The sequence below is a fragment of the Anser anser genome (genome assembly GCF_964211835.1).
Source record: "Anser anser genome assembly, chromosome: 25".
NCBI lineage: Eukaryota > Metazoa > Chordata > Aves > Anseriformes > Anatidae > Anser > Anser anser.
The window spans coordinates 4,473,511-4,483,032 of NC_139746.1; the positions used below are offsets into that span (position 1 = coordinate 4,473,511).

General features: G+C 50.4%; 1 protein-coding gene across 1 annotated transcript; it reads right to left on the minus strand.

The window, feature by feature from the left end:
• Positions 1-3,398: 3,398 nt before the first annotated feature.
• GP1BA (glycoprotein Ib platelet subunit alpha) lies at positions 3,399-8,587 on the minus strand. Its single transcript, XM_083810771.1, has 2 exons — positions 7,987-8,587; positions 3,399-5,952 (listed from the first exon to the last, which is right to left on the minus strand). The coding sequence occupies exons 1-2, from the start codon at positions 8,038-8,040 to the stop codon at positions 3,805-3,807; spliced, it is 2,202 nt and encodes a 733-aa protein (XP_083666897.1). The 5' UTR covers positions 8,041-8,587; the 3' UTR covers positions 3,399-3,804.
• Between the last annotated feature and the right edge of the window lie 935 nt (positions 8,588-9,522).

Sequence of the window (9,522 nt, forward strand, 5' to 3'; positions counted from 1 at the left end):
TGTTGACACTATTCAGCGTGACTTGTGGCAACCAAGATGAGAGAATTATCTTTTGGTATTGCTATTTTCACCTGTTCTACGGGTAATACTTTGCATATGGAACTCGTAGTCCGATCAATTGATTCATTTACCAGCTGAAATGTATTGCACAGTGCTCACATCTAGATTTAATGGTTTTACTTCTTATCTTTAACATTTTTGTAGAGCCTTTCCATCTGCCTGGTGCTTCTGTGTAAGCTTCAGTGTATGATATTCCATCCTTTGTCTACACAGCAAAATCTTAAATTTCTTGTGAGGGCAGGGGCCAGCTCTGCAGATGCCCATCTCCTTGATCACCTGCAGCAATAGACCTGGCACTCAAGAGCCCACGCTGAGGCGATACCTGCAGGTGTCCTGCACATGCCCCGGAGCACTGATCCCTGACAGGACCTTATATCCTACATGCATCCACATGAAATTACACAATACTTAGTATTAAAAAAGTATATGCATTATAATCTGATATGTTTGCTTGTGTAACAGCCCTTGTGTCCAAGGGAACACTATTCACACTATTCTGAGATTATTTTTTTTTTTAATGTACAACAGGCTTACAATTAGAGGAATTTAGATTGTTCTAAACCTAGATGATCTCTTAAACCTTCTGTAGTTGTTTACCTTTTTCCCCGTTTGTCGACTGTTTTACTAATTCCCATGTTACTCTTGCTGGCTGTGGCACATTAACCTTGTCTGGCTGCCAGACACCCACCCAGCTGCTCTCCCACTTCCCCTCCTCAACAGGGCAGGGGGAAAAAATAAGATGAAAACATCTGTGGGTTGAGACAAAGACAGGGAGATCACTCACCAACTACCCTCATGAGTAAAACAGACTCAACTTGGGGAAAATTGATTTATTTCCAATAAAAATAGCGTTGGGTGGTGAGAAACAAGGACCAAAACTAGACCGTCTTCTGCTGCGCCTTCTCTCCCGACACCTCCACCTCGCCTCGCCTTGAGCAGTGCAGGGCGATGGGTTGTGGGGGATGCGGCCAGTCTGTAACAGCTCCTCTCTGCCGCTCCTCAATAACAAAGCTCAGCAAGTCACCCCTAAACATAGAAATTGCAGCTGTCTTTATCACAAGGCCGTGACCCTCAGTGCTTTATCAGCAAAGCTTTCAGCAGCTGACAAGGGACCACAGTGCTTGTGAAGATGGAAATTGCTCCCTCCTGCTTGACCTTTCTCTAAGTGCTTGGGTAGGCAGCAAGGAGAAGAAGGAATCCTCCTGTCATTCATATCAATCTATATATTTTTATAAACATCTTTTTATTATTGCAGCGAACTGGTATTACCTGCGTGACCTGTTGCAGACTCCTGGTATAAAAGAGGAGGCCCAAATACAGCAGAAGCAAGACCAAACTTTGGAAAGAAACATGGAATGATGGAATTGCTGTAGAAGCAGAGAACATCACCTGTAAGTACAACCACTGGTGAATTTGCCAGCAGTGGTGTCTCAGGGTGTTTTCAAATGCTACAACCAACTGAAAGTTGCAAACACAGCCTAGCAGTATTAAGATTTTCTTAAACATTTTATTTTTTTTTTCTAATTGAAAAGTGCATAGTTACTTGCTTTCCTTGAGCACACAAACACTTTTCTCTGTAGTAGATACATACAGAAGTTCGGCCTGTATGCCTGATAGTTTCCCCTTATGTATGCTTGCATTTCCCTGCCCGTGCCAAAGCATGCTGGAATGGTCCATCAGTCCTGCATGGACTTCTGCTTTGGGGGCAAAATCAAAGTACAGAGTAGGTAAATGGACAATGAAGTGGATTGAAATGTCTTCTCAGTGGTGCCCGGACAGGATCAGATCACATGGAACTTCATCTGAACTCAAGAAAAAACTGTTTTACTGTGAGGGCAGTCAAACACTGAAACAGGTTGTGGAGTCTCCATCTATGGAGATATTATAACCCAACTAGACGTGGTCCTGGGCAACCTGCTCTGGCTGTCCTGTTTGACTAGATGATCTCCAGAACTCCTCTCCAACCTAAGCCATTCTGTGATTGCTGCTCCTCAGAAAACTCAGACAATTTTGCAGTCCTGGGGTTTTTACTCTGCTAGAAGTAGTAAGAAAGTGAAAAAGAAAATTTCCTTGGAATGTTGTCCTGTTGTTTGTGTAAGATGTGCAAGATTCATATCAATGAATGTTCTTTTCTGAGCCCTTTTTCTTATAATTGCAGAAGACAAGTAGCAGCTAATACTAATACAGCTTATCAAAAACAAGATGCAAACACCAAAGAAGGCAGAGCTAGTTCAGGTAGAGAAATAAGAATGCAAGAATGGCATAGAGACTGAGAACATCGGCAGCTACAGTCTACTACAGGTGAATTTACTCATAGAGTTGCCCATGTTATCTGACACTGTCAATAGCAATAGTTCACCCCAGCCTAGATGTAGCTGCAAATCACACCCTGGTGATGACTGTTTTTCTGGATGTGTGCTTTCGATTGGATTCATCAGAAAAATAGAATCAGTTGATAATATCTGAATCTGGTACATGAGTACTCAGTACCAACAGGGATTTTGCATTGTAGCTTCCTCTTCTGAATATACGGCAACTGAATGCACGGACTCTTATTGTGATCAAGTAAGAAACAGTCTTTACCCGGCTATGCTCCTTTTATACACTTTCCTTCCAGAGGCTTTCCCCGCAATTTAAACAATTGGCCTTTTGTGCCACCCCCACCGTGACATACGAGGTTAAAGCGTCAGCCAACAGCGACATCTTATGGCTTTCTGTTCCTCCATCCTGTCAGGCTTTGATCATATGGGTTATAGTAGGGTTAGCAGTTTTAATAGATTGCAAAATTTTCCTACAGTCTGCATTAGCGTTTTCAATTGCCAGTTGTCGCAACAGACTCTCCCGTGTGGCAGGATTCTCCACCTGACATTCTAAAACATTGTGCAACCGAGCCAGAAATTTTTTATAGGGCTTGGTGGCTCCTTGCTTTATAGTTGCAAATGGAGCATCTGAATGGACAGGATGGACGCTTGGTCTCCAGTCAGGACCACCAGCTCATGACTTCAGGCAGCACTGGACACCACTAAGAGGTCTCCTCGCTCCAGACATCAACAGTGTCGTGGTTAGAGTCCTCATGCATGAAAGGAAAAGTGACTTTTATTTCCCTGATGCAGTTCTCAAGGCCTTTTGGGTCATGCATGGGTGACACCAAAGACGGGGACTGGTGTCTATAGGGCCACATCACATTTATACTGCATCTATTCAGTCTCTTCTTGTATAGAGATATTACTCTTGTCCATTTACTTTGAGGATACAGGAAAGAATGGGTTAACATTGAAGCATCACTTAAACAAAGTTTAAGACTACCGGAGCTCCAGTGAAATGAAACTAGCACCCATTTGAAAGTTAGGCAAAGAGAATATTTATTCTGTGATTAGCAACCTGACACTGAGTTGAAAGCATAGCGCATCTTTATGTGCACCATTCAGACAGAAGCGATTAGGACACAGCGTACAAAGCAAGCTCTTCACAAAAGAAGAAAAAAAAAGCTCAAAAAGCTCTTCTCACCCCAAAATCAGGCGTGTCAGCCCCACACTCTGCTCTAGGATGACTTCTACCCCTGCCAAGTACCAAAGTAATTATTGCAGATTCAGCAACCACAATGAGTGTGAGACTGGTGCTAGGGGAAGGAATGGGATGACTTCCCCTTCTGTAGCAAGCAGATCTTCCCCTCATGCAACAAGGGTATATGAGGCAGAACCATGAACCGCCCCCCCATCCCTCGCTCTGAACATACCGGAGTATTTACAAGGTGTTGCCAGCATACTTCACCCTGACAGTGCCGATGGCCTTGACCCCCCTATCCAGGCTGTAAGCAGAAGGGGCCCTCAGGGAGCCAAGGTTTGTGGCTGTCAGCTTCCTGGAGAAAGACTTGAATGAAGCATTTGGGGGACGGTGGCAGACCCACAGCTCCTTTGTTGTGCAGAAGGAGGACTTTGCAGGAGGACTGCGCTGTATTCCCAGGTCTTTAATTGTGCAGTAGGTGTGGGATGTAGTGACTTCAGGCCACAGCTCTATTTCCTTGATGGTGCAGAATGTGGAGTGTTGGAGGGGGCTTTGAAAGCTGCTGAGATGCCTCACAGGACTTTCTGTTGACTCCCTCCACCTCAACAGTGGGTACTGCACCTCTTGGGTCTGCAGTGATTTGCGCGAGGAAGGCCATCCCACCAGACACATCCACAGCAGCCAGCAAGCTAAAGCCAGCATGGACAGGAGCAGAAGAACCAAGGAGGCCAGGTAGAGCATCCAGTGCAACAGGCAGCAGTGGCTCAGCATCCACTGCACCCACTGCGGACCCTCCCCACCTGCCCGCAAGAGCAGCATGGGCACAGTCTGTGCTGTGGTGGAGCAAGGACAGAGAGGGTGAGGTGGGGGCAGAGGGGATGGCTGGAGGAAGTGTGTGGTGTTCAGGGGAGCCAGCAACTTTGGGGCATGAGGAGAAAGCGTGGTGGTGGAGACCACCAGTGTGGTTGACATCAGAGGAGATGAAGATTTGATGACCAAAGAGGCCCCTGACGTGTTAGTGGAAGGCAATGCTGTGGGACTGCTGGTGGAAAACACGCCAGTGGACATTGGGAGAGTGCTGGTGGCAGTGCTGGTGGCAAGGCTGGTTTGGGGATGGTTGCTGGTGCTGGGGGGTCTGGTGCTCACAGCAGCTGTCAGTGAGGTGGTGGAGATGAAGGTGGTGGGGGGAGCAGAAGTTAGAAGAGGGGTAGTGCTGGGGGGCTGTACGGTGGATGTGATGGTGGAACTGACTGGTGCAGGAGTGGCGGTGCTGGGAGTGCTGGTGCTTGCAGGAACCGCATGGGAAGTGCTTGGGGCAAGGCTGGAGCTAGAAGGGGAGCTGATGGGAGGACTTGTAGTAGCGAGAGGAGGCTGGGTAAGAGCATGTGGGGTAGTAGTGTGCTCTTTGGGGACAGCTGGATGTGTCGTGGGGGAAGGGGACATGGTAGTTTTTTGGGGTGTTCCTTCCTCATCGTAGTCATACCCATCCCCATCTGTGTCCCCCACATTGCCGCAGTCAGCCTTGAAGCGGATGACAGGCTGATGCTGATGCTCGGGGGGGCTGTGGCACAGCACCTTCTCCGGGGCCACCTCCACCTTCGTCTTCTCCAGGCCCCGCTCTGGCTGGTAGACGCTCCCCTCATTGCTCAGGATCCACTTCCGCAGGTAGAACAGGTTGCAGTCACAGTGCCAGGGATTCTCGGTAAGAAAGACATAGGCGAAGAGGTGCCCCTCAACGAAGAAGTCGGTGGGCAAGGTGTGGAGGAGGTTCCCTGAGAGCCAGAGGGTCTCCAGTGCTTCCAAGTCCTGCAGCAGCTCCTTGGGGAGCTCCTCCAAAAGGTTGTCTGAGAGGTCCAATTCCTTGAGCGCCCGCAGCCCTGCAAAGGTGTCCTGGGGAAGTGTCTGCAGCCGGTTCCCTCGCAGGTCCAGGTCCTGCAGCAGCGGCACGGCGCGGAAAGCCTCCGGGGCCAGATTCTGCAGGGTGTTGTGAGCCAGGGTCAGGCGGGTGAGCGCAGGCAGGCCCTGCAGGTTGGGCAGGTCCACCAGCGCGTTGCGGGACAGCAGCAGCTCCCTGAGGGACGGCAGCGGGGACTCGGTGTGCAGGGCCACCATCCCGTTTTCAGACAGGTCGAGGTCCTGCAGTGCGGCCAGGGGCAGGAAGGCGGCAGTGGAGACAGACGTCAGGCGGTTGGCGTTGAGCAGCAGGATGCCCGTGTCCTCGGGCAGGCCAGAGGGCACTGCGCTGAGAGCCTGTCCCGTGCAGTTCACCTCCAGGATGTCCTTCACCTTGTTCATCTCCGATGGGCAGGGCAGCTGCAGGTCAGTGGCGCCGGCCAGGGGCAGCAGGGCCGGGAGGATCAACGTGAGCAGCGCAGGGAACCGCATGGCCTGCAGGGGAGAGCCCCAGGGCATGGAGACACACGGGTACAGCCCCAGCTTTGCTCCCCACCATTGGCAGCAGTGCCACCAGCCCACATGAAGCCATCTGGAAGCCCCCTGAGCCTGCCCAGGAGCCCCCTGAGCCCCACAGCTCCTCCCTGGCATGTGGGGAGAAGGAGCAGGCCAAAGGAGAGTGCAGAGCTCGTGCATGTGCTATGGCTGCACCCACTCCTCCAGCTGCCCTGGAGAGGCATGTGCCCCCCCCCCCCCCCACCTCCCATCTCATGGCTTTGTGCCTTGGCCAGTGTCCACCCCATCCTCCCGTCCTCATCCTCTCCAGAGGACAGCCGGCTCTTGCCCAGCGAAGCCCTCTGCAAGACTTGTGCTCCTGGGGCAGAAGCACGAACCACCAGAAGAGCTTCCTCTACACAGGTATAACTGTCCCAAGCACCCCCGAGGGCCACCGCCCCCCTGGCACTCACCGTGAACCCCTCAATGTCTGCTCTCCTGCTGCTTTGCCTCCCTCCTGCCCCAGCACTGGGAGCTGCCCTGGCAGCAACGCTCCCAGCAGGGCTGGCCAGGCCCTCTATCAGCACCCCCAGCTGCTGGGAAGGGAGCTGTGGTTTCCGGAGAAGCCAAACTCATCCGCTGTCCTTCAGTATAGCCCCCGCTTTAATTGCACTGCCACAGCACGGCTCTTTGCAAACGCCTCCATCTCATGTTTCCGTAAGAAATTGTGGATCAGACTGGCTACATAATTTCTTGCTTAAGGTCCCTTGACCTGGGGACTGCAGCCTGGTTGGCGTACCAGAGAGGAGCAGCTTTTGCACATCACCTCAGCTGATTAGCGGTGGTGACCAGGAGGGCTCCTTTCTTTCTGGCTTCCCAGAAGAGAGAGGGATGGCTCTTCTAGAGAGCTGCAAGGCAGCTTTAACGTTAGTGGGAGAAGCCACAGCACAGTGCAGGCAAGGAGATTAGGAACAGAGGAAGGAACTGGGTTTTGCAATTCTTCCTGCTCTCCATTCCCGTGGCCCAGCCATCTCCACTTCCCCGGCCCATAGGTTACCACCAAGCATTTTGGGCACCAGGGCTGGGGGTCACCCAAAATCTACAAGGGCAGGTGTTTCAGAGGAGGGGAGATACTGATTTTGTACTGTTTCTACATTCTGTGGAACATGGCAGGTTAATGCCAGTCAGCAGCTGAAGACCCAGCAGCCACTTGCCCACTGCCCCCCCAAAGCAGGATGGGGGAGAGAACTGGAAGAGCAAAAGGGAGAAAAAAACACCTCGTGTTGAGATAATGAGAGTTTAATAAGAGAAGGGAAGGGAGAAAAAAAAACAAGTAATGCAAAGGCAATCATTCACTGCTTCCCACCAGCAGACCAATGCTCAGTCAGACCCTGACCCACAGTACCTAGGAAAGATACCCCAAAGTTTATTGCTGAGCATGCTGTTGTAGAACGATAGAATAGAAACACAGAATGATTTGGGTTAGAAGGGACCTTTAAAGATCATTCTGTTTAATCCCCTGCCATGTGCAGGGACACCTTCCGCTAAATCAGGTTGCTCAGCACAGGCTCATGTCTCAAGCCTGTCTAGGTCCCTCTGGATGGCATCCTGTCCTTCCACCGTGTCGACCACACAACACAGCTTGGTGTTGTCTGCACACATGCTGAGGATGCACTCAATCCCACTGTCCATGTCGCTGACAAAGATGTTAAATAGTGCTGGTCCCAGTAGAGACCCCTAAGGGACATCACTCATCCCTGCTCTCCACCTGGACCTGGAGCCACTAACTGCAACTCTTTGAGTGCAGCCATCCGGACAATTCCTTACCCACCGAGTGGTCCCTCTGTGTTCTAGTTAGATTCCAGGGGCTGAAGCTGATTAGTTCAGCCCAGCAAGGGTCAGACAACAGTATATATATATATATAAAGCAAGCGAGCTATTCAGGCATATCAAATACACTCGCACATACACACACACACCTGAGCAGCGATAGAAAAACAAAGAATTTATTAACGAGTTAGCTTGTTAACATACCGATCCCAGGGTGATGGCAAGATTACCAACGAGCGTGATGCTTTTCCCAGCCATTGATGTCCGTTACCGAGATCCAATAGGTTGTAGATACTTAGCCAGGTTGTGGTTGGCACCCCATCGGTGTGGTAGTTATCAGCGTCTTGTGTTGTGTCCCCACAGGGGCAACATTGACCTCGGTTGATGTTCCTGCCTCTCCGATGCAGAGCAACTTGCTCTGTTTATATGTTTTGCCCCTGCATGCTCCAAAACCCTATAGGTTGCTAGTTGATAGGCTGCTGCGGTCACGCACAGCTGCATGGCCAGCGCGTGCTGTGCGGACGGCAGCATTGTCTCGTGCCGGATGACTTGTGGCCTGGTGCCATATTGCTGAGCTAGCAATATGTGCTCTCACAAGGTCAGTGTTCTGCCTTGCTAGTTTCACAACAATGCCTGTTTCACATCGGACCTACCTAACGGTTTTTAGTCCTAACACGCTCTGTCAGATCTATGTATCTCCAATTTATGAGACAAGGATATCATGGGGGACGGTGTCAAATGCTTTGCACAGTCCAGGTAGATGATGTCTGCTGCTCTTCCCCCATCCACCAAGGCTGCAACACCGTCGTAGAAGGCCACCAGATTTGTCTGGCACAAACTGCCCTTAGTGAGGCCATGTTGGCTGTCACCAATCACCTTCTTATTTTCCATGTCCCCTAGCAGAGTCTCCTGGAGGATCTGCTCCATGATCTTGCCAGGCACGGAGGTGAGACTGACTGGCCTGTCGTTCCCCAGCCTCGGGGTATGGGACATCCCTTTGGTCAGCTGGGGTCAGCTGTCCCTGCTGCATCACCCTGTAGACTCTCACCCACTCTCAGCTTAAGCAGCACTTTATTTTGTCTGAAAAGAAGTCAGCTTCTTAAACCTAAAATTGTTTCTAAGGAAAACTTCCTAATGTCTACTTAATTTACAGTCCAGATGTTTTGATACTTACAATTGTCTTACTCCAGATACTCCTACAGACAAAATGATTATAATAAACCTGCTGGGATTATAAGCAGGGTTTTAAACTAGATGCAGCTGGGGAAGGGGATGTACATGTGAGTGATGGAAATGAACCTAGGAACACTGTCCCTTTAGGAAATACTTGTGAACTGTCCCAAAGCAATTCGGAAGGGTTCCTCTGAAAAGGTGATGACACCAACAGCCCAGCTGAAGTGCCTCTACATCAATGCACGCAGCACGGGAAACAAGCAGAAGGAGTTGGAAACCATGGTACAATTAAAGAGACTTGGGGAGACTGGTCGAGGGTTCGGGAGCACAAGTCGTGTTCTCCTCTATCCCTCCAGTTATAGGAAATAATGAGGGACTGGACATGATGAGCCAGAAGATTAATAATTGGCTCTGAGCCTGGTGTCACCGGCAGGTGACCAGCAGAAAAGGGTTTTAGGATGGGAGTTGGCAGGGTTCATTGACAGAGCTTTACACTAGGTATGAAGCGGGGTGGGGGTAGAACTGGGGTCACCAGAAAGGAGCCTGAATGTAACATGCCAGTTCTCG

Excerpts from the sequence above, each read along its gene's own strand:
- GP1BA (XM_083810771.1), bottom strand. The coding sequence starts at position 8,040 with ATGGCTGGGAAAAGCATCACGCTCGTTGGTAATCTTGCCATCACCCTG. Across the intron at positions 5,953-7,986 it reads TTGCCATCACCCTGGGATCG|GCCATGCGGTTCCCTGCGCT; the intron begins GTATGTTAACAA and ends TCTCCCCTGCAG.